The sequence below is a fragment of the Dama dama genome, chromosome 33 (assembly GCF_033118175.1).
Source record: "Dama dama isolate Ldn47 chromosome 33, ASM3311817v1, whole genome shotgun sequence".
NCBI lineage: Eukaryota > Metazoa > Chordata > Mammalia > Artiodactyla > Cervidae > Dama > Dama dama.
The window spans coordinates 72,192,148-72,218,199 of record NC_083713.1 but is presented as its reverse complement, the minus strand read 5'-3'; the positions used below and the strand labels follow the sequence as shown (position 1 = coordinate 72,218,199).

At 38.3% G+C, this 26,052-nt stretch overlaps 1 protein-coding gene across 8 annotated transcripts in view; it reads right to left on the bottom strand.

The window, feature by feature from the left end:
• Positions 1–26,052, bottom strand: part of EPB41L5 (erythrocyte membrane protein band 4.1 like 5) — a 155,654-nt gene that overhangs the window by 106,489 nt on the left and 23,113 nt on the right. For all 8 annotated transcript variants that reach the window (XM_061135566.1, XM_061135569.1, XM_061135567.1 and 5 more), the window contains exons 3-4: positions 21,696–21,800; positions 418–460 (exon numbers count right to left, since the gene is read on the bottom strand). In XM_061135566.1, the coding sequence (XP_060991549.1) occupies positions 418–460; positions 21,696–21,800 (148 nt within the window). The remainder of the gene's footprint in view (positions 1–417; positions 461–21,695; positions 21,801–26,052) is intronic.

Genomic DNA, 26,052 nt, shown 5'->3' with positions numbered 1-26,052 from the left:
TATGTGAATAACTTCTTTTCATCAGTCTTAATAACAAAACAAAAAAAGTTACAGCCTTAAAGTCTCAAAATACTTTCTAAAGCAGGGCAGATACCAAACAGAAAAATTTCAGTGTAACTAACGACTACACAGAAGTTAAGTATCTCATGGGAACTCAATCTCATTTCCAAACTGCAAGCCTTTGTCCTAGAAACAAACTACAAACAAACAAACCACATGAATCTAGATTACCATCAACCCTATATAATTAAAGGGGTGTGTCAATATGTCAGATTGAAATTATTTTTACAAAAATGGAGATGCTAAGAAACTCATCAGAAACAGGATTTATGTCCCAACTATGAGAAACCAGTTTCTAATATGCAATTATATATAATTCAGTTTCCAATTTTTTTTCAAAAATTTTTCAACACTTACTTTTTACTTGTTTTTTGATGCTTTTTGTACCATCCAACCAATGCTGAAAACAAAAACAAAAAGTTCGCTGTTAAGCCGAGAGAGAATTTAACATTTTAATTACTAGAAGTTAATTTTCATCATGCTTTTGTTGAAGGAAGTATTTCACTAGAGAAAAACAGCAGTGAGACTAAAAATTGGGGTGCAGGTGAATGCTAATCTACCTACCCATAACACAGAAACATAGGACACATATGAACAAAAGACAGACCTACAATCAGATACATGACTTCTTAAAAACATTTCATGTGCTCTTAGTAATAAAGACGGTATTTTTAATTTTGCCCTCAGTTTTTCTCACTGTTCCCAAAAAAGAGGACCCTTTCAAAACTGCTAAAATTAGAAGTATATATCATCATTTTCTAATTCTCAGTTCACTTTTGTAATAAAACTATGAGATTTATTAACAGATCATAACCCCAAGTAAGATGAAATAACAATTTCACTTATTAGAAATAGATACTACTAAAGTAGTAGTCTTTGCAAAAGCTTACACTATAAAATTAGATCTTTCTCACAACCAAGACCCTATTAAACAAGCAGTCTTTGCTCCTTTGCTTTACCAAAAAAAAGTAACAGTCTTGATTTCTGTAACCTTTTCACTCTGAAACGCAGAAAACACAAACAGATTTAAGAAGCAATTCCAGAGACTTGCACTGATAAACCATTCCTAGCCCACTTCCTACAATTAATGCCTGTATACTAACAGGGACAGGATATACTCATCCCAGTAAGATATACATGACTGTGTTCTCTTCAGTATGCTACAGTCCCAAGCACCCTAAACCAAAGGAGTGCTCTTGTGATAACAGTTCACAGAGCTACAGAATCCAGTCTCAGAACTGCAGACAGGCCAAGCATGGGCAAACAAGACTTCATTGTTAACAGACTTGTAACTATTTGCTTCTCTTGCCAACTATTTGCCTAGCCTCTTCTCCCCCTTCTCTGCCAAGATCCAAAAGTGAAATTCACAGAACCACTAGTGTGCCAGCAAAGTACCTCTGCACGTCGACACAAGACGGTCAGTAAACATTTCGAAAGGCAGTTAAATATGGTGCAATATCTTCTCTGGATTCAAGTGTGCAAGTTACTTAGTCAACCATCTCTCATCTTTCAATAAATTCAGTTGGACATCCATTTTTAGGAATATTTTAATCTAGCAAATGTTCAGTTTTATACATCGTTCCATTATAATGCTTGGCCAGCAGCAGGCAGAATACAATTCAATCTATCAGCTGAGAAGAGTTCAACTAGGACAGTGAAAAGTTCACCCATCATGGCTAAGTGCAGGAACCTAATATTCAAATACTCTAGACTTAAATTGTGCAAAATACCCACTACAGCCTAATGACAATCACATATTGGGTATGAGATCAATTTTACTTGCATGCCCTATATTGTTTTCTCCCCACAACCAGGAATCTGGGAGTTGCCTATCTTCAGGTCCCATCTATTATACTGCAATGAATTCGAAAGTGACTGGCCGGTCAACGGGGCATGTCGTGCAGCCACAGTGACGGAGATGCTCATACACGTAATGAGCACAAATAAGCACACACCTTCTGGGAGGCAATCTGATTATGCCTTAAAAATAACTATGTGGCTGGATGGACCTGAGACTGTTATAGGGAGTGACGTTAAGTCAGAGACAGAGAAAAGAGAAATATATGACATCCCTCATATGTGGAACCTAAATAGAAAAGACACAAATGAACTTACTTACAAAACACAGACGTAGAGAACTAACTTGTGATGGGGGGAGGGGGCAAGGATGGGGAGAAGGGACAGTTAGGGAGTCTGGGACGGACATGTAAATACAGCTATATTCAAAATGGATCACCAGCAGGGACCTACTGTATGGCACAGGGAACTCTGCTCACTGTCATGTGGCAGCCTGGGTGGGAGCGGAGTCTGGTGAGAATGGATTCATGTATGTGGGTGGCTGAGTCCCTTCTCTGTTCACCTGACAATACTACAACATTGTTATTGGCGATACCCCAGTGCAAATTAAAAAGTTAAAAAAAACTGTGACTTTGACTCAGCAATTCTGCATCCAGTAATCATTATGGATGGTTTAACTCACAAGGAATTATAATCAAAGAAAAGTAGGACAATCTGTATATCCAACAATAGTGAACTGGTGAAATCAAGTATTTCAACATGGTAGAACTATGCAGCAGTGAAAAAGAATGAAAGCAAAATAGTTAATAATCTATAAAATTAAAAAATTTTAGTTTTTATTAATTATTTTGCTTTCATTCAAATAACAACACATTATAAATTGTTTTGTCAAAATGTACAAATTTGTACAGGTTATCCTTAAACAACAAGGAGCTGACTTTTCATGGGTCCACTCATATGTGGAGTTTCTTCATTAGATACGCACCACAGTACCATACAATCCTTGGTGGGCTGAACTCACAGATCCTGAACCCTGGACACAGAGAAGACTATGAACGTTATACACTGATTTTCAGCTGCGTCCCAAACCCTAACACTGGTCATGGGTCCACCGTATATGGGCTTCCCAGGTGCTTAGTGGTAAAGAACCTGTTTGATCCTTGGCTCGGGAAGACCCCCTGGAGGGGGAAACGGCACCCCACACCAGTATTCCTGCCTGTAAAATCCCACGGACAGAGGAGCCTGGCGGGCTACGGTCCACAGAGTCACAAAGAGCTGGACACGACTGAGCGACTGAGCCAACACTGTACATATAAACACGGCTTTTCTTTCAGACAGAAGCAACCTAGGAGATGTTACACCTAGATGGTTGAGATTGTTGACTATAATTTTTCTTTGTATTTTCTTATATTTTCAACTTATTCTACAACAAGCACATTTTTACTCAACAATTAGGCCCCCCTTACTTTAATATTGTATATATTTATAAGGTTAATTTTTTGGTAATATTAAAAGTTGTACAGTCAACGGTCCCTCCAACCCCTGCAATACCAATTTCTATCACCATATGCACTCCCCCACCTCCCAAGATTACTGGTTTCTGATTCCCTCAAGTTTCTTCAAAGGAAAAAAAAAAAACCTGTGTGTTAGTAAAGAGTAAAGACATTAACAATGGACTGGAAATCAACAGGCTAAATACAAATTTTGACAGAATAAATTGTAAGGGATACTGAGAAGGAACCATTAACAGAAGCTAGACCAACACTACTTCAAGAACAACCTAGTCTTTCTTGAACGGTTGTAACAGAATTTTTCCAGTTTAAGAACATTTACGGCTAGTCTCAAAAGCAAACCTGTAATCTCTAATTTGTGCCCTAAAAGTCTAAGAAGCACATTAAACATACAATTCTCCTGGTGAGACGAAGGCTCAGAGTTTTCTTCCAAGTAAGCATTTCAGTCTTTCTGTGTGCATCTAATAGCGTCTACACTCTGCACTCCCTTGACGCAACCCAAAACTCAGATAAAGCATCAAGCACATTCTAAAGTGAGATTCAGCAACTGGGGGAGTTCCTGGTGGTGCTCTGGGGAAGGTCTGAGTTCATGTTTGCATATTCTCAAGTCTGTTTTCTTTCATCTCCTCCACATTCCAAGCCCTGGGACTGGAAAATTCAGAGCTCAGAGACAGGCACTGATAGTATTTTCTTTGAATCAAGGTCTTTAGGGGTTGAGTTAAATTACAGCAGAAGATAAAGGTGAGAACATGCAGATATAGACTTCTGGATGCACAGAGTGAAGCTAATGTGGCTCTTCTTCCTCATGTGCATTAAAAACAAAATAAATCGCCTAATTTCCTAAAGTGTGGTAGGTAAACTTAGAATTCAAAGAATATGGGAAGCTACACTTATTTCCATCCTATTGAGCTAGGAACAAAAGAACAATTATTTACTTGTGTATCTTAAAAAATAAATAATATGTAATCACAAGCATAACAGCCATAGATAAACCAAACAGAGAGTCACCTAGAAAGCTTCCAAAACACTACCATACCTACACCCTCACCCCAGGCCCTACAGTTCTTCAAATGAATGATGCCTGACTTCTAACATCTACATAGCTAGCAGTAGATACACCGCTACTTCTGCTCAAAGGGCAAAAAGCTGGCGGTAGAGAAATGTAAGCCATCTTTCCAAACTGCCCCTGCAAAAAATATTTCTCCTGGCTCATGCTCTACATTAAATTATTACTTTAAAACAAATTTTAACACTTTAACCAATTAACAAATGTTAAAAATCAATGCCATGAAAACAGAAGATCAATCTAACTGAAAACACTTCAATTTACTTTAGATTCCATCATAAATTCTACCTGGGGGATTACTCTTCTGGTGTTAAAAGTCTGTGCTGGGCTTCCCTGGTAGCTCAGTCATAAAGAATCCGCCTGCCAATACAAGAGACATGGTTTTGACCCCTGATCTGGGAACATCCCACAGGCCACACAGCACCCAAGTCTGTATGCTGCAACTACTGAACATGGAGTTAGAGCCTGGTCACCGCAGCTACTGAGGCCTCGTGCTGCAACTACTGAAGCCCGCAAGCCCTACAACCGGTGCTCCACAAGGACGCCGCTGGAGTGAGAAGCCTGCGAAACAGAGAGCAGCCTGGCTCACAGCAACTAGAGAAAAGCCAACACAGCAAGCAAGACCCAGCAGAGCCAAAAATAAATAAATAAAATTCTTTTTTTTAAAGTTCTGTATTATAAGAAATTCCAAATGCAGGCTTGAAAGAGCCATTAAAATATATTTCCCACAATACCTTTCTGTGTATTATTAGTATGCCTTCTTAGGAATCTTGAAAGTCAAATTTGTAATGGAAATGTAATTGAGTTAACCAGATTACACATCCACTCTATGGAAATAAGAGCACCTAATCTATTTCAGAAATATACTTATTTTAACAAAAACAGTTCCTCCTTGTTTAGCAAATATATGTGCCTCTGTGTGTGTGTTTCTTACAATATAGAATAAACATGCATACTTAAACATATAGGTTATTTCTATGTATTTTTCACTCCCCACTACTTCACTGAATTTTATTAAGCTCTCAGTAACAATCCCATCCAATCAGCTGCCAACAGTGATCATTTCACCTTCTCCTTTCCCAAGTTTATAATGTTTACAACTGCATTTGCTGTTACTTCTATTAAAATAATTTAATAGCAGTGGTAATAAGGGGTGTCTTTGTCACCTGCCTGTCTTTAATAGGGGCTTTCCTGATGGCTCAGTGGGGAAAGAATCCACTTGCAATGCAGGAGACACAGGTTAGATTCCTGGGTTGGGAAGATCTCCTGGAGAAGGAAATGGCAATTTGCTCCAGTATTCTTGCCTGGAAATCTCATGGACAAGGGAGCCTGGTGGGCTACAGTCCACGGAGCTCCAAGAGTTGGACACGACTAAGCATGCAGGCATGTTGTCTTCAGTAGGAATGTGTCTATTGTTTCTCTATTGAAGTTGTTTGTTGTATTTAAATCATCCAAACTCTGCACATAAAGGGAGTAGAGCCCTCGAGCAACCACAGGTCTGTTCTCACAGGCGGGCCACCTACCTGCCCAACTTCTACCACCATCCCTGGAGATGGGCACACCTGCCAAAGCTAGGCTAGACCCACAGCACAGACAGAAGGAAGGTCAATCCCACACAGGTCAAAGTCCATGAGGTTTATTCAAGGCACTCTGGTGCCAAGAAGAAGGGGCTTCACGGGCCACCAAAACCATCTGATAAGAATTTGAGAGAAGAGTATTATCTGCCCGACCTTGCAGATGAGCAAGCATCTGCAGGCCAGACAGAGCTTACCACACAACGTCTGCGGTGCTTGAAAGAGCTGCATTCTAACCCCGAACAAGAACTGCCTCTTCCCTTGGCTCAGTGATCGGAGATCCACCATGGAGGGATCCACTGCCGCAGCCTCCAGGGGTGCACTTGTGGAACACCACCCCCCGCCCCGGTGGTCCCCCAGTCAAGCGTTCTCCAGCTCTGAACTTTGGACCAAGCACCTCCATTTCCATTTGCACTGAGCGTTGTGTAAACTAAATGCCTTAAACTTCAACTCACTGAGTTCCTTCTCTTTCTTTTGTGGTTGATACTTGAGTGTCCGTCTTTTTTAAATGCAGTTTCACTTAAATATATGATAGAAGGAGGTGAGCATAAACGAAGTGTCAGGTGTCTGCTCAGAAGTGGTACACATCACACAAACTCACATTCTACCACCAAGAGCAAGCACAATGGCCAAAACCCAGCATCAACTGAGCAACAAAGTAGCAACGTCTTACAGCAAACACAGGAACCAATCCCACGATATACCATGCATGATGAATTATACCAACTAATACTAAATCATCTTTACATTTCTGAAAATTCACTCCACCTGATCATTATGTACTGTTCATACTTTTAATAGTGTATTTTATTTTATTCAATAGTATATACTTTTAACAGTATAAATAATACATGAGCAGACACTTTACCGTCTGAGCTACCAGGGAGGTCCTAGAAATACATATAATGTATATTAAATATACATACATTAGAAAATGTTATATTAAATATAATAATACATATAAATAATACATAATAATAAACATAGTATGCTGCTGTTTTACTTAGGATTTTTACACAGAGACCAAGTGAAGTTATATATATAAACAAACCAAAACTTAAATTGATTTAAGAAAAAGGCAAAAAATAACTACTGATGTGGTGTTCTCCTTGTTTCCCAAGTATTAAGAAACCTACTACCCATGTTTCCCGTTCCTAAACATAAATGTCTACAATCTATGTAATTCATTCTTCTTTAAAACCTTGATTGGGCCAGTTAAAATTCCAAGCTCCAAATATGAAGTTTGAAAAACTTCATCAACCAGAGGTCACAAACATATAAGACAGATCAGAGGATTAAATCTTTGCTGAGACATGTTTTGTTTGCTTCACGCTATATTTTTCACATTCTTTTACTGAAATGTTCACAGGAAGCTGCAATTATAATAACAAGAGGTCCTGTTATCTTCCCCTTTCTCCCCCAAGGCTTCCAGCTTACATAACTACAGTACAACACTAAAGTCAGACACTGCACAGCGTGCATATACAGTTCTATGTCACTTTATCACACATCTCAGTTCCTGACCTGATACCACAATCAAGATAAAGATATATTCCATTACCACCAACAGCTCCCTCATGCTTCTACTCTACAGACACATCTACTCCTACCTCCAACATCCCTACACCTCAGCAACCATTAACCTGATCTCTAATTTTCTTGAGACTGTTACACACACAAAAGTAAACGGTATGTAACCTTTGGAGAATGACTGTTTTTACTCCACAAAATGTCCTTGAAATCCATACAAGTTGTGTGTGTCAACAGATTTTTGTTTTCTATTGCTGAGTAGTATTCCAAGGTATGAATGTGTCACAGTTTCTTTAATCATTAACTTACTGTAGGACACTGGCTTTTTCAAGTTTTTTGCTATTGCTAATAAAGCTGTCATGAACAATCATGCACAAGTTTTTGTGAAGAAATAAATCTTCATTTCTCTGAAATAAATGACCATACACACAACTGCTGAGTCATATGTAAGTTTATCTTTTTAAGAAGTTCGCAGACTATTTTTCATACTGGCTGTACCACTCCCAAAACCAATGTTTGAAAGATCCAGTTTCTCCACATCTTCATAAGAATTTAGAGTTATCATAATCTTTTATTTTAGCTGTACTCAGAGATATATACTGATGACATCTCACCAAGGTCGACTTTACATTTCCCTGATGACAAGGGATGCTGAAGACATTTTTGTGTGTTTATTTGCCATCTGTATATATCCTCTTTGCGGAAAAGCAAAATGTTTTAATTTTTATAAAATCCACTTTGTTGATTAAAAATGATCATGTTTTTGGTATCATGCCTAATAACTCTTCTTCAAGCCCCAGGTCTCAAAGAGGTTCTCATAAAGTTTAAAATAGCTTTACATCTTATACTAATATACATTATTTTTGAATTAATTTCTGTACAGGTATACGGTTTAGGTCAGGGTTCATATTTTTTTGATATCCGATTGCTCCAGCACAACTATTAAGACTACCCGTCTCTGACTGAATTACACTGGGTGTCTTGCCAAAAATCAGTTGGCCGGCCACACTCATGCACAGCTCCCTATTCTGTTCCATTCATCTATTTGTCTGTGGTTCTGCCAATACCACACAGTCCTATTTACAATAGTTATACGTCATGGGAAATAGATGGGGAAACGGTGGGGAAAATGTCAGACTTTATTTTTTTGGGCTCCAAAATCACTGCAGATGGTGACTGCAGCCATGAAATTAAAAGATGCTTACTCCTTGGAAGGAAAGTTATGACCAACCTAGACAGCATATTAAAAAGCAGAGACATTACTTTGCCAACAAAAGTCCGTCTAGTCAAAGCTACTGTTTTTCCAGTGGTCATGTATGGATGTGAGAGTTGGACTGTGAAGAAAGCTGAGCACCAAGAATTGATGTTTTTGAACTGTGGTGTTGGAGAAGACTCTTGAGAGTCCCTTGGACTGCAAGGAGATCCAACCAGTCCATCCTAAAGGAGATCAGTCCTGAGTGTTCATTGGAAGGACTGATGCTGAAACTGAAACTCCAATACTTTGGCCACCTCATGTGAGGAGTTGACTCATTGGAAAAGACCCTGATGCTGGGAGGGATTGGGGGCAGGAGGAGAAGGGGACAACAGAGGATGAGATGGCTGGATGTCATCACTGACTCGATGAACTTGAGTTTGAGTAAACTCCAGGAGTTGGTGATGGACAGGGAGGCCTGGTGTGATGCGATTCATGGGGTCGCAAAGAGTCAGATACGACTGAGCAACTGAACTGAACTGATACATCTTGAAGCTAAATAGAGGAATACCTCCCACTATTTTTCTTTTTCAAAATTGGTTTTTAGGTATTCTAGATACTGTGCCTTTTCATGTAAGTTTTAAAATAATTTTGTCTGTATCTACAAAGGATTTTCTGAATTTTGACACAAATGGCATTAAACTTGAATATCAACTAGGGAAGAACTGATTACTTTGCCGAGTCTTCTAAGCCATGCATACAGTATGCCTCTCCATTTATTTAGCCCTTTTTTGATTTCTTTCATCAGTCACATTGCTTTTTAAAATTTAACCCATGTTTTTTTAAAACTGAAAGATTTATCCTAAAAATATAGATCTCTAACTTCTCTTAAAATATTAATACCTGAAGATCCAGCAAGGTTATTTGGCAACAAATGGCTAGACATAGGTGGTATCTGCCCCTCCAATTCCTTTTTTGAGGGAAAAGTGCTATGCTCCCTATTTCACCACAATTCCTCTACAAATCAACAGACAGCTACATGTCAGCTACAGTTCATCAACGTGTTGGTCTTTTCCTGTCTCTCAATCTATCAAAAAATGGGAAAAGAAAACATGTCAATAAAAAGGAAAAAGTTCTTAGGAGGTGAATTAGAATTGCCAACATCTGTTAGATCACTGAAAAAGCAAGAGAGTTCCAGAAAAACATCTACTTCTGCTTTATTGACGACGTCAAAGCCTTTGACTATGTGGATCACAACAAACTGTGGAAAATTCTTCAAGAGATGGGAATACCAGACCGCCTTAACTGCCTCCTGAGAAATCTGTATGTAAGTCAAGAAGCAACAGTTAGAACTGGACATGGAATAACAGTTCAGTTCAGTCCCTCAGTCGTGTCCAACTCTTTGCGACCCCATGGATTGCAACACGCCAGGCCTCGCTGTCCATCACCAACTCCCAGAGTTTACTCAAACTCATGTCCATTGAGTTGGTGATGTCATCCAACCATCTCATCCTCTGTCATCCCTTCTCCTCTTGCCTTCAAAGTTTCCCAGCATCAGGGTCTTTTCCAATGAGTCAGTTCTTCCCATCAGGTGGCCAAAGGATTGGAGTTTCAGCTTCAGCATCAGTCCTTCCAATGAATATTCAAGACTGATTTTCTTTAGGATAGACTGGTTTGATCTTCCTGGAGTCCAAGGGACTCTCAAGAGTCCTCTCCAACACCAGAGTTCAAAAACATCAATTCTTCAGTGCTCAGCTTTCCTTATAGTCAAACCCTCACATCCATACATGACTACTGGAAAAACCGTAGCTTTGACTAGATAGATCTTTTCTGGCAAAGTAACGTCTCTGCTTTTTAATATGCTGTCTCGATTGGCCATAACTTTTCTTCCAAGGAGCAAGTCTCTTTTAATTTCATGGCTGCAATCACAATGTACAGTGATTTTGGAGCCTGAAAAAACAAAGTCTGCCACTGTTTCCACTGTTGCCCCTTCTATTTGCCATGAAGTGATGGGACCAGATGCCATGATCTTAGTTTTCTGAATGTTGAGTTTTAAGTCAAATTTTTCACTCCCCTCTTTCACCTTCATCAAGAGGCTGTTTAGTTCCTCTTCACTCTCTGCCATAGGGGTGGTGCCATCAGCATATCTGAGGTTATTGATATTTCTCCCAGCAATCTTGATTCCAGCTTGTGCTTCCTCCAGCCCAGCATATCACAGGAGGTACTCTGCATGTAAGTTAAATAAGCAGGGTGACAATATACAGCCTTGATGTACTCCTTTTCCTATATGGAACAAGTCGGTTTTTCCATGCTCAGTTCTAACTATTGCTTCTTGACCTCCATACAGATTTCTCATGAGGCAGGTCAGGTGGTCTGGTATTCCCATCTCTTTCAGAATTTTCCAGAGTTTGTTGTGGTCCACACAGTCAAAGGCTTTAGCACAGTCAATAAAGCAGAAATAGATGTTTTTATAGAACTCTCTTGCTTTTTTGATGATCCAACTGATGTTGGCAATTTGATCTCTGGTTCCTCAGCCTTTTCTTAATCCAGCTTGAACATCTGGAAATTCACAGTTCACATACTGTTGAAGCCTGGCTTGGAGAATTTTGAGCACTACTTTACAAGCGTGTGAGATGAGTGCAATTGTGCAGTAGTTTGAGCATTCTTTGGCATTGCCTTTCTTTGGGACTAAAATGAAAACTGACCTTTTCCAGTCCTGTGGCCACTGCTGGTTTTTCCAAATTTGCTGGCATACTGAGTGCAGCACTTTCACAGCATTATCTTTTAGGATTTGAAATAGCTCAACTGGAATTCCATCACCTCCAGTAGCTTTGTTTGTAGTGATGCCTCCTAAGGCCCACTTGACTTCACATTCCAGAATGTCTGACTCTAGGTTGGTGATCACATCACCGTGATCAGTTAGAAATGGACATGGAACAACAAACTGGTTCCAAGAGGGAAAGGAGTATGTCAAGGCTGTACATTGTCACCCTGCCTGTTTAACTTATATGTAGAGTATATCATGCGAAATGCTGGGCTGGATGAAGCACAAGCTGGAATCAAGATTGCTGGGAGAAATACCAATAACTGCAGATGTATAGGTGACACCACCCTTATGGAAGAAAGCAAAGAAGAACTTAGGAGACTCTTGATGAAAGAGAAAGCAAAGTGAAAAAGTTGGCTTAAAACTCAACATTTACAAAACTAAGATCATAGTGTCCGGTCCCATTACTTCATGGCAAATAGATGAGGAAACAATGGAAACAGTGACAGACTTTATTTTTCTGGGCTCCAAAAATCACTGCAGATGGTGACTATAGCCATGAAATTAAAAGACACTTGCTCCTTGGAAGAAAAGCTATAACCAACCTAGACAGCATATTAAAAAGCAGACACATTACTTTGCCAGCAAAGGTCTATCTAGTCAAAGCTATGGTTTTTCCAGTAGTCATGTACAGATGTGAAGGCTGGACAATAAAGAAAGTTGAGCACTGAAGTATTGATGCCTTTGAGCTATGGTGTTGGAGAAGACTCTTGAGAGTCCCTTGGACTGCAAGGAGACCAAACCAATCAATCCTAAAGGAAATAAGTCCTAAATATTCACGGAAAGGACTGATGCTGAAGCTGAAATTCTAATCCTTTGGCCACCTGATGGGAAGAACTGACTCACTGGGAAAGACCCTGATGCTGGCAAAGATTGAAGGTGGAGGTGAAGGGAACAACAGAGGATGAGAGGGTTGGATGGCATCACCGAATCGATGGACATGAGTTTGAGCAAGCTCCGGCAGTTGGTGATGGACAGGGAGGCCTGGCGTGCTACAGTCCAATGGGTCACAAAATGTCGGACATAACTTGAGCAACTGAACTAATCTGAACTGAATGAGGTGAATGAACCTAGAGCCTATTATAAAGAGTGAAGTAAGTCAGAAGAGAAAGCTAAATATCGTATACTAATGCATATATATGGGATCTAGAAAGATGGCACCAATCAATTTATTTGCAAGGCAGCAGTGAAGAATCAGACATAGAGAACAGACTTATGGACAAGTGGAGAAGGGAGGAGAGGGTGAGATCTATAGAGAGAGAAACATGGCAACTTACATTATTATATGTAAAATAGCCAATGGGAATTTGCTGGATTTCTCGGGAAACTCAAACAGGGGCTCTGTATCAACCTAGAGGGGTGGGATGGGGAGGGAGATGGGAGGGAGGGGACATACGTACACCTGTGGCTGATTCCTGCTGATGTCTGACAGAAAACAACAAAAATTCTATAAAGCAATTATCCCTCAATTAAAAAATATGTTTTTAAAAAATTTTTTCAATTAAAAAAAGTGAAAACATATCAAGCATGTAGCACAATTCAAAAAAAGAGAAAACCTATACTTCTTAGAAGTAAATAAAACTCCCATTCTTTAATATGCATGACATCTTCCTTCTCTTTTGTTCTCCTGATTCCTGTAGACATTTCAAGACTGAATATTATTCCGTCAAAATAAATCATACATGTTCTCTGGCAAATTGTTACCACTAATTAAATTAATAACAATTAATTGTTATTTTTCCAAAATTTGGCAAATTCTTAATGGACTCACCTAAAACCACTTGGTATCAAAAGGATAATTCTTTCTTGCCTGGCTTAAGATATATTACTTACACATTGGAAAGTTCTATTGTACAATAAAATTACCAAATTATCATTTTTTAAAACCATCAATATTGGCAGTTCTGCTGTCATAAGGCAACTCTTTACACATCCTGTCATTTTCATGGAAGAAAGTTTCCCTAAATTGTTCATCAAAAAATATTAAATTACCATAAACTTTTTTGTAGAGTCACACAATGAGATTTAGTAACAAGGTTTCACCAACAGTATATAAGATAATAAATTTTCAAACAGACTATTATCATAAAAACTTGAAGAAAAATCATGGAACTGAATACCACCATCTGTTTTTCTTTAAAACACAGGTTATTTATTTACTAAAAAAGAATTACTAAACAAGAGTCCACAGGTGGGCTTCAGGCATACCTGAATTACCTATATATGTGCACATCAGGTTATGTGTTCATGCTGTTTTCTAGGGAAAGCATCCACAGACTTCATCACCATAACTTAAGGTTTAAGATCATCATTACACTATATAAAAGGATAATAAATTAAGTTTACATTTGAAAACAGAAGATGGGGCAGTATTGTGCAGTCAACTAAAACAAGGGTAACCGTATATCCTAGTATGCAATATTGTTCCTTAGAGCACTGGACTTTCACAACCAGATACATCCACAACTGAGTGTCATTTCTGCATTGGTCCAGACACTTCATTCTTTCTGGAGCTATTAGTAATTGCCCTCTGCTTTTCCCCAGGAGCATAGTGGAACCTTCCGACCTGGGGGAATTCATCTTCCAGTGTCAATATCTTTTCACCCTTTCATACTGTTCATGGGGTTCTCACGACAAGAAAATTGGAGTGGTTTGCCATTCCCTCCTCCAGTGGGCTAATTTTGTCTGAAGTCTCCTCTATGACATGTCCATTCTGGGTGTCCCTGCATGGCATGGCTCACAGCTTCATTGAGTTACACAAGCTCTTTTGCCACAACAAAGATGTGATCCATGAATGTTCAAACAACAATACAATGGCATTCATTTCGCATGCTAGTAAGGTTATGCTTAAAACTCTTCAAGCTAAGCTCAGTAGTATGTGAACCAAGAACTTAACAGGTATACAAGATAGGTTTAGGAAAGGTAGAGGAACCAGAGATCAAACCGCCAACATCTGTTGGATCACAAAGAAAGCAAGAGAATTCCAGAAAAAACATCTGTTTCTGCTTCACTGACTTTGCTAAAGCCTTTGATTATGTTCAGTTCAGTTGCTCACTCATGTCTGGCTCTTTGCGACCCCATGAACTGCAGCATGCCAGACCTCCCTATCCATCACCAACTGCCGGAGTCTACTCAAACCCATGTCCATTGAGTCAATGATGCCATCCAACCATCTCATCTTCTGTCGTCCCCTTCTCCTCCTGCCCTCAATCTCTCCCAGCATTAGGGTCTTTTCAGATGAGTCAGTTCTTCCCATCAGGTGGCCAAAGTACTGGAGTTGCAGCTTCAGCATCAGTCCTTCCAATGAACACCCAGGACTGATCTCCTTTAGGATGGACTGGTTGGATCTCCTTGCAGTCCAAGGGACTCTCAAGAGTCTTCTCCAACACCACAGTTCAAAAGCATCAATTCTTCCGCACTCAACTTTATAGTCCAACTCTCACATCCATACATGACTACTGGAAAAACCACAGCCTTGACTAGACAGACCTTTGTTGAGTCAAGGCTACATATCATTCCCTTGTCTATATGCAGAATACATCACATGAAATGCTGGGCTGGATGAATCACAAGCTGGAATCAAGATTGCCAGAAGAAATATCAACAATTTCAGATACACAGATAACACCATCCTAATGGCAAAAAGTGAAGGAGAACTAACGAGCCTCTTGAAGGTGAAAGAGGATAGTGAAAAGGCTGGCTTAAAACTAAACATTCAAAAAACGTGACCATGACATCTGGTCCCATTACTTCATGGCAAATAAATGGGGGAAAAGTGTAAACAGGGACAGATTTTACTTTCTTGGGCTCAAAAATCACTGCAGACAGTGACTGCAGCCACAAAATTGAAAGATGCTTGCTCCCTGGAAGGAAAGCTATGACAAACCTAGACAGTGTATTAAAAAGCAGAGACATCACTTTGCTGACAAGAGTCCACATAGTCAAAGCTATGGTTTTTCCAGTAGTCACATATGGATGTGAAGGATGGACCCTAAAGAAGGCTGAGCGCTGAAAAATTGATGCTTTCAAATTGTGGTGCTGGGAAAGACTCTTCAGAGTCCCTTGGACAGCAAGCAGATCAAACCAGCCAATCCTAAAGGAAATCAACCCAGAATATTCATTGCAAGGATTTAATGCTGAAGCTGAAGCTCTAATACTTTGGCCACCTGATGTGAAGAGCCGACTCATTGGGGATGACCCTGATGCTGGGAAAGACTGAGGGCAGAAGGAGAAGGGGACAACAGAAGATGAGATGATTGAATGGCATCACTGACTCAATGGACATGAGTTTCAGCAAACTCTGGGAGATAGTGAAGGACAGGGAAACCCAGCATGCTACAGTCCATGGGATCACAAAGAGTGGGACAAGACTTAGCAATTTAACAACAACAAATTCTAGTATGCCAGAATAATCCTGGTTTACTCCTATTATCCCAACCTCTCATCCAGTAAATCCACCTCTGGCTCTCTAAATTTGCCTGGTTTAAAAACTGAAGAAACAGAAAATCTGAATACACCTGTAACAAGTAAAGAGACTGAGGTGCTAATCAAAAAGCTCTAGAAAAGTCCATGGCTTCACTGGTGAATTCTACCAAGTGCTGAAGTAAGAATTAATACCAATCCTTCATGAGAGCCTCAAAAAAATAGAAGAAAGAAGACTTTCCAACTCATTCTGAGGAAACCAAAGATATCACAAGGGAAAAAAACCACAAAAAAACTATAGACCAATATCCCTTATGAATATGGACATCAAAGTCCTCAACAAAATCAAAGCAAGCAACATATACAAAGAATTTTATACCATGAGTGAGATTTATCCCAGAAATGCAATGATGATTCAACAAACCATCAAATATGGTCAATGTAATGTATCATATTAACAGAATACAGGAAATACACCATATGATCCTCTCAGCAGATGCAAAAAAAGCATTTAACAAAACTCAACACCGTTTCATGATAAAATGATAAAGGGCATCTAGAAAAATCCCACAGGTAACATCATATTTGATGGTGAAATACTGAACACTCCCCGTAAGATCAAGAATAAGACAGGAAAGTCCACCCTTAACACTTCTATTCAACGTTTTACTAAATGTTCAAGCCAGGGCACTTAGGCAAGAAAGAGATAAGTGAAAAGAAAAAGGAATAAAAGGCATTCAGATTAAAAATGAAGACGTTAAAACTATCTTTTTTTTGCAGATTACATGATCTTATACATAAAACACAAAAAAACTAATAAACAAGTTCAGTAAGGTTTTAAGTTGTAAGAAACGTATACAAAAATGAATTCTATATACTAGAATCCACACTAAATCTAAAAATGATATTAAGAAAATTACATATTACAATGATATCAAAGGAATAAAATGTTTATGAGTAAGTTTAACCAAGGAGATGAAAGACGTGTAAACAAACTATAAAACATTGCTTTAAGAAATATAAAAACATAATTCATGTGTAAGACTTAACGTTGTTAAGATGACAATATCTCCCAAACAGATATACAGATTTAGCGCAATTCTCATCAAAACTCCCAACTGCCCTCTTTGCAGAAATAGACAAGTTGATCCAAAACGTATATGGAAGCATGAGTGACCCAGAACAGCCAAAACAATCTTAAAAGAGAAGAATGAAATTGAAGGACTCACATTTCCCAATTTTCAAACTTACTACAAATTAAGTGAGTTTGAAACTTACTTCACCACATGAAGACAATGTGGTGCTGGCGTTAAGAATCAACATATAGATGAAAGTAACAGAACTCAGAACCCAGGAAAAACCCAAATATCTATGCTCAACTGACTTTCAATAAGTGTGCCAAGACCATTCAATGGGGAAAGAACCACCTTTTCAACAAGTGATTCTAGGATCACTGGATATACACATGCATTCACATGCAAAGGAATGAATTCTGACCCCCTACTTTAAAGCTTATACCAAAATTAACTCCAAATGGATACAGAAGAAAACATGTATAAATGTTTGTGACTATGGACTAGGTAATAGTTTAACTCTTAGAACTCAGTAAGAAGGAAATAACTGAATTTCAAGTGGATAAAAAATCTGAACAGACATTTACCAAAAAAGATATACAAATGATCAATAAGTACATGAACAGATGCTCACATATCTTTTCTATCAGAGAAGTGAAATCAGTACTACAATGAGACCACTTCATATCAAATGGTATGATCAGAATCAAAAAGAAGGGGAGGGACTTGACTGGTGGTTCTGCCTTGCAATGCAGGGGATGCAGGTTCAGCCTCTGGTCAAGGAACTAGGATCTCACAAGTTATGGAGCAGCTCTGGAGCCCACATGCCACAAGTAGAGAGTCCCTGCATCACATGACGTAACTAAGACCCAACACCGCCAAATTAATACATTTTTTTGAAAAAAGAAAAAACAGGAACTTTAAAAAAAAAAAAGAAGGGAGAATGTCATGTTGGTGAGGACATGTGGAAATTGGAAGCCTTATACACTGCTGATGGGAATGTAGAATGGTACAGTCACTATGGAAAACAATTTAGCAGTTCCTCAAAAACTTATATATAAAGTTACCTTATAATCCAGTAGTTCCACTCCTAGATGCACATCCAAAAGAATTTAAGAGTTATGCTGAGTGCAAAAACTTGTGTGCAAATGTTCACAGCTGTGTAATTTATAAATTCAAAAATGAATAAATCTAAATGTGTATCAGTGAATGAATAAAAATGTGGTATACCCATACAGTGGAATATTATTCAGCTGTTAAGAATCAAATACTGATATATGCTACAATATGGATGAACCTTGAAAACATTATGCCAAGTGCATTTTCAGACTCAAAGGCCACAAATTACATGATTCCACTTCTATGAAAGTCTCAAAATGGGCAAATCCACAAAAACAGAAAGATTAGCATTTGCCAGGAGCTATGGGGAGGAGGAATGGGGAGCAACTGGTAAACAGTGAACCTCTGGCTATAAATGACACTCTTAAGGCATAATTTGAATGGGGTCGGAAGATTAGATGGTGGTAATGTCACAATAACTTCCTGGCTTTGATGACTATATTGAGTTGTGCAGGAGAACATGCTTGTCTGTAGGAAATTCAAGGGAAATGGGACATCATACTTGCAACTCTCAAATGATTCCAGAAAAATAATTACTTATATTGTTCTTGCAACTTTTCTATAAATGCACTATAGTTTCAACTAAAATGAGTTAGTAACTCATTTAAGTAAGTAACTTAAAAAACAGCAAACTCAGATCATCTGATTACATAGGAAGAAAAGTGAACTATGACCTCATCAATTTACTTTGACTATCTCCTTGATGAATGCATAATTCTAATCATACATATATTGATGATCTAAAATCATCAATAAACTAAATTTTAACACACTAATTTAACAAATATGGACATGCCACATATCCAAGGTTAAACTGTAACATGTAATTCCTTGGCTCTTTTTCATCCTGTCTCACTCCCTTTAGATTTCATAGTTATGTTAACAAAGTAAGTATGATAAATAGTTATGGAAACCATGGGTTAACTCAGTTTAAACAGACGATCCTCACCAAAAAAGCGACATGATCTACCAAGTTCGTTATCTTCACTGACAAATGGAATTGTTTGTCAAGTATCAATTCTGTTTACTTTTGGGGTTAAATCTGGCCACACTATAAACAACTGACAGTCATCTATCTCTATGTTTACTTATGTCCTAAGACCGTTATGGAATCAAGTGAGTCAACACTTTAAGAATATTTAAAGTGTTACCGAGAGTTGATTTTTAATAGCTTTAATTTCCCAATTATTGTTCTTACAGTTTAATTCAAAAAGTATTTGAGTGACGGCCAGAGGAGAGACTGGAAAATGTACGCCTATTTAAATTTAATCTTAATGCCTAGATTTCTGTGCATTGGGAGGCATAAACTAAAAAGAGTAGGGATTACAAGTCCTAATGCCGGCTTTACCAGACGCTTGTTATAACCATGTGAATCAAATGAGAGGAAAAAATACAGGATCTAGTAATTCAGTAAGTGCTGATATTAGCAAAGAACAAATAATGCAATTCAGGAACAGCTGCATGTCTGTTTCTTCCCATAATTACTTAAATACGTTAAGAAATGAAAAGAAAGTACCTAAAACCTAATTTTGACTCCTCAAAAAAACAGGAAGCTGTACAAACTATCTACCCCAAAAATTATTTGCTGTTTCATATGAATATAAGAGTTAAACTCTCTACAGATGAGAGTTTAATGATATTAAACTCAACAGTCAACCAAGCCTGTGTCAAATGAAGTAGCAGACCAGAATTAAATTCGATAAACAGTCTAGTTTATTACTTAATACATACTGGATAACAGAGGTAACTAAGATTTATTTCCTACCCTTAGTGGATTTCGTCTAATAGAAAAGAAATAAGATTAACAAGAAGAAATAAGAGAAATGCCTCTTATACAACATCCATCCAAAGATCAGAACTCAAACTAGAGAAAATAGCTTTTCAAATTTTTTCATGTTTATGTGTGAACATAAACCCAGAATTTCTTAAAAATAGAAAAATTCAGTTATTTTATATCAAGCTTCCCTGGTGGCTCAAGCGGTAGAGCCTGCCTGCAATGCAGGAAACCCAGGTTCGATCCCTAGGTTGGGAAGATCCCCTGGAGAAGGGAATGGCTACCCACTCCGGTATTCTTACCTTGAGAATTCTATGGAAAGAGGAGCCTAGTGGGCTTTATTCTAAGTTATTTTATAAATCCTTTTAATGTTTACATCGTTCATGTCAATTAGTACTTAAAAATCACCCTTTTTAATGAGTTGCGGATATTCCATTGTAAAGATGTATCAAAATTTACCTAACCAATTCCCTGTAAATAAATGCTCATGCTTTTTTTAAACTGAGGTACAGGGGAAATCAGAGAAAACAAGTGAGTCTGACATTATTAACAGCTGTACATTTACTGAAAATGTTCTATAAAATCAGTCTTGGAGTTCATCTCCAAGAAATGTGGGTTTTGTAAAGTATCTCACGGAGGTATTCCAGTTAATTTATCAACCACACTATATCACCTCCTCACACACACACACACACACACAAACCCACTCAAAAGGAATTTGCTGCTGCTGCTGCTAAGTCGCTTCAGTTGTGTCCGACTCTGTGCGACCCCGTAGATGGCAGCCCACCAGGCTCCTCCATCCATGGGATTTTCCATGCAAGAGTACTGGAGTGGGTTGCCATTTCCTTCTCCGGAAAGGACTTTGAGATTCTTACAGAATATATATTGTTCCTGTGGTTCTAAACACTGCAGTTACTGTGTCACTAAACACAAAAACACCATCACAGACGTCCAGAAAACAAGGCTCAATGTCTTGATATCCTAGCCCTCTTCTGCCCCCACACGCCTGTGAATGCCCTACTCTAGACCCTAGTGTCACTTTTATCCCCAAAATGTTTGCACTGACTCTGACTTCCATCTCTGTCCACTCGAAACAATCCTACACAATATTCCTATGTAAACTTCCTAAAAGGAAAATATAACCTCCCTGAATGAAAAATCCCTAATCCCAATTATTAGAGAATACTGCCCACTTATTAATACTTCTGCAACTCAGTGTGGATGATGTGGCCACTGATCCACCTTCTAATCTTAATCACTACTCTTTTTCATATACTGGACAAATTCTTTGAAAAGCCCCCAACTTCTTATCATATTATATATACTGTTCTCTCACTTGAAATGCACGTCAAAGAGCATCTATTTACAGAAAATCACAGAACTGGAAGGGATATTAGAAATAGTTTAGTTCAATATTCGCCCTAATTGCACACTAGGAACTTCTATCATTCAACCAAGAGCCCAAAAAACTCCCATTCCAGCACCCTTCCCTCACACAGCGGTCACTCCACTCTGCTCAAGACCAATCCAGTGGTTGAGATTTCCAAGCCTCATCTGCAGAGATCATGCTCTGGGAATACAGCTCAGGGTTAGAAACTTTTTAAAAAAAAAAATAAGCACTTCAGGTTATTCCAAGAAAATTACAGGAAAAAAGAAGACATTTAAGTATATGTAACCTTCTAGCACTGAGAACACCATCTGACATTTTCCATTTCTGTACCCATTTTAGAGCCTCCAAAAACCAGATACTCACCGCTACCTGTGCTGAATCCATAAATCTCAGTCCAAAATAGTCGCTTTCAATAAGGTCCAAGTGGTACATAATCTGGTCAAATAGCTCTTGTCCTTTGGCTTTTTTCTGAAATGGCAAGAAAATAAATCAGTGAGTGGCTTATAAGATCAACAAGCCTGAACTGAAGATAGTTTTAATCACACAAGAGCTCTTAAAAGAAATATTAATTGCAACACCAAAAGCATAACCATGTAGCAGGTAATGGGGAAGACACTGTGGTTTTCCAATAAGCCATTTAAGACCAAAAAAGAGTTGTGATCTATTATTTGCTTTCCTGGGCAGTGCTACTACCTATCAACCAACAAGTATTACTTTCTACCTAACACTTCATGTAAGGAGCAACTCTTGTTTTATCTTTTCAATTTTTAGGGTCCCTATTTTAAAGGAGCTTTATAATGTAGCTAGAAAGAGTAAATAAGAAAACTTAGAACACTTAAGGACCAACTATGTGAAACTGTTTTGCCAACAAGAAGAGTCACTGAGGAATCGTCAGTGAAGACATGAAGATCAGCCTTAAACTGGACTTGAATGTAGGGTGGGAAATAACAAAAGCAGAAATGGAAGGGGGCAGGGAAAACAGACAGCAGTAAACCTCTGAGATCAACAAGATGACACCAAACTGGAGGCAGTCACAGTGATAAAGAAACTTGCCTGGAAAAGGCAGGTTGTAAAGTATGATCTCAGGACCCCCGAGGGACCCCACACAGAAGATCCACAGGGTCCCAGGATTCTCCTCATGAACCTTCAATCAGAGCATATTGCAACAGAGTGTATTATAATAGCAGATAAGAGACTCTAAGTACAGTCGGTTACACCAGGCATTAAAGAAATCTGCAAAAACTCTTCTCACTAAATTCCTATGTTGTTCAATAAGGCTCTTCATAAAATGTTACTTCTGTTAACCTAGAGAAGGTATATATTGCTATTTCAAATTAATCAGTGAAGTTTTTTATTTTTGGCTGTGCCATGCGGCATGTGGGCTCATTGTTCCCCAACCAGGGATGGAGCCTGTGCCCCCTACACCGGAAGCATGGAGTCTTAACCACTGGTTAAGTCTTAACCATTTAACCACTGGTCCACTGTGGACCAGATCAGTCCACAATTTTTCAGCTGTAATCTCTAATATGGTAACTACCCACAAATATAACCCACATATCCTCAATTTTTATATATGTCCTATCCGTGTCCCTCTTATATAGCTTTATATTATTTAAGACTATTTCCTATTAAAAAAAAATGCAGTTGGCTTTTTTATTGAATCATCAGTTTCTGCTTTTTAATTGATGACTTACAATTTGTCCACTGCTTTTCCTGCACTTTCTATTGTGACATCTTTCTATTTGATAAACTGCCATGCCTTCATCAAGACAGAACACCATGCTCTGATCTTGACTCCACCCAACCCTCATCTGATTTCATGGATAATAACTCCTCTATTTCTTTTCTTTGGTTGTGGCTAATTTTTTTTTAAACAATCTTTACTTTGGTATTTAATCACTCTTTACATGTCTTACACAGGGACATTACACACACCTAGCAGCATATGCTAGATTTCTCTACTCATTTGAGTTTTTCCTCAAGAAATGTTCCCCATGTGGTACTTTATATTAATATGTAACTTTCTATGTTTGAGAATATTTTAATCAAGTTTTATACTTGAATGACAGTTGGCTGGATATAAAATTCTAGGTTCAAAGCTATTTTCTGTCAATATTCTATTAGTCAAAATATATAACTCTATTGTCTTCCCACTGTCTATGCTGTTGTTGAAAAGTGTGATGTCAATTCAACCTTGCCTTTGTTACTTTTTTTCCTCACTAGCCAGCATATGCAGGATCTTCCCCTACCAGGGATCAAGCCTGTGCCCTCTGCTGCAGAAATGGGAGTTTGAACCGCTGGACCATGAGGATCCCCAGTTAAAAGTTTTTGAGGAACCGCCAAACAGTTTTCTATAGTATCTGCACCATTTTACATTTCCACCAGCAATGCACAGCATTCTAATTTCTCTACATCCTCACCAACACTTGTTCTTTTCTATTATTATTATTTTTTAAATTTATTTATTTTAATTGGAGGCTAATTACTTTACAATATTGTGGTGGTTTTGCCATACATTCACATGAATTCGCCATGGGTGTACATGTGTTCCCCATGCTGAACCCCCCTCCCACCTCCCTCCCCATCCCATCCCTCAGGGTCATCCCAGTGCACCAGCCCTGAGCACCCTGTCTCATGCATCGAACCTGGACCGGCGATCTGTTTCACATATGGTAATACACATGTCTCAATGCTATTCTCTCAAATCATCCTACCCTCGCCTTCTCCCACAGAGTACAAAAGTTTGTTCTTTAAATCTGTGTCTCTTTTGCTATTTCACATACAGAGTCATCATTACCATCTTCCTAAATTCTATATATGTGCGTTAATATACTGTATTGGTGTTTTTCTTTCTGACTTACTTTGCTCTGTATAATAGGCACCAGTTTCATCCACCTCATTAGAACTGATTCAAATGCATTCTTTTTAATATTCCATTGTGTATATGTACCACAACTTTCTTATCCATTTGTCTGCCGATGGACATCTAGGTTGCTTCCATGTCCTGGCTATTATAAACAGTGCTGCGATGAACATTGGGGTACATGTGTCTCTTTCAGATCTGGTTTCCTCGGTGTGTATGCCCAGCCGTGGGATTGCTGGGTCATATGGCAGTTCTATTTCCTTTTTTAAGATATCTCCACACTGTTCTCCATAGTGGCTGTACTAGTTTGCATTCCCACCAACAGTCTAAGAGGGTTCCTTTTTCTCCACACTTTCTCCAGCATTTATTGTTTGTAGACTTTTTGATAGCAGCCATTCTGACTAGCATGAAATGGTACCTCATTGTGGTTTTGATTTGCATTTCTCTAATATTGAGTGATGTTGAGCATCTTTTCATGTGTTTGTTAGCCATCTGTATGTCTTCTTTGGAGAAATGTCTGTTTAGTTCTTTGGCCCATTTTTTGATTGGGTCGTTTATTTTTCTGGAATTGAGCTGCAGGAGTTGCTTGTGTATTTTTGAGATTAATTCTTTGTCAGTTGCTTCATTTGCTATTATGTTCTCCCATTCTGAAGGCTGTCTTTTCACCTTGCTTATAGTTTCCTTCATTGTGCAAAAGTTTTTAATTACGTCCCATCTGTTTATTTTTGCATTTATTTCCATTACTCTAGGAGGTGGGTCACAGAGAATCCTGCTATTATTTACGTCAGAGAGTGTTTTGCCTATGTTTTCCTCTAGGAGTTTTATAGTTTCTGGTCTTACCTTTAAATCTTTAATCCATTTTGAGTTTATTTTTGTGTATGGTGTCAGAAAGTGTGCTAGTTTTATTCTTTTACAAGTGGTTGACCAGTTTTCCTAGCATCACTTGTTAAAGAGATTGTCTTTTCTCCATTGTATATCCTTGCCTCCTTTGTCAAAAATAAGGTGTCCACAGGTGCGTGGATTTATCTCTGGGCTTTCTATTTTGTTCCATTGATCTATATTTCTGTCTTTGTGCCAGTACCATACTGTCTTGATGACTGTAGCTTTGTAGTATAGCCTGCAGTCAGGCTGGTTGATTCCTCCAGTTCCATTCTTCTTTCTCAAGATTGCTTTTTGTATTTCCATACAAATTGCGAAATTATTTGTTCTAGTTCTCTGAAAAAGACCGCTGGTAGCTTGATAGGGATTGCATTGAATCTATAGATTGCTTTGGTAGTATACTCATTTTCACTATATTGATTCTTCCAACCAACGAACACGTTATATTTCTCCATCTATTTTGCCATCTTTGATTTCTTTTATCAGTGTTTTATAGTTTTCTATATGTAGGTCTTTTGTTTCTTTAGGTAGATATATTCCTAAGTATTTTATTCTTTTTGTTGCAATGGTGAATGGGATTGTTCCCTTAATTTCTCTTTCTGTTTTCTCATTGTTAGTGTATAGGAATGCAAGGGATTTCTGTGTGTTAATTTTATATTCTGCAACTTTACTATAGTCATTGATTAGCTCTAGTAATTTTCTGGTAGAGTCTTAAGGGTTTTCTATGTAGAGGATCATGTCATCTGCAAACAGTGAGAGTTTTACTTCTTTTTCAATCTGGATTCCTTTTATTTCTTTTTCTTCTCTGATTGCTGTGGCTAAAACTTCCAAAACTATGTTGAATAGTAGTGGTGAGAGTGGGCACCCTTGTCTTGTTCCTGATTTTAGGGGAAATGCTTTCAATTTTTCACCATTGAGGATAATGTTTGCTCTGGGTTTATCATATATGGCTTCTATTATGTTGAGGTATGTTCCTTC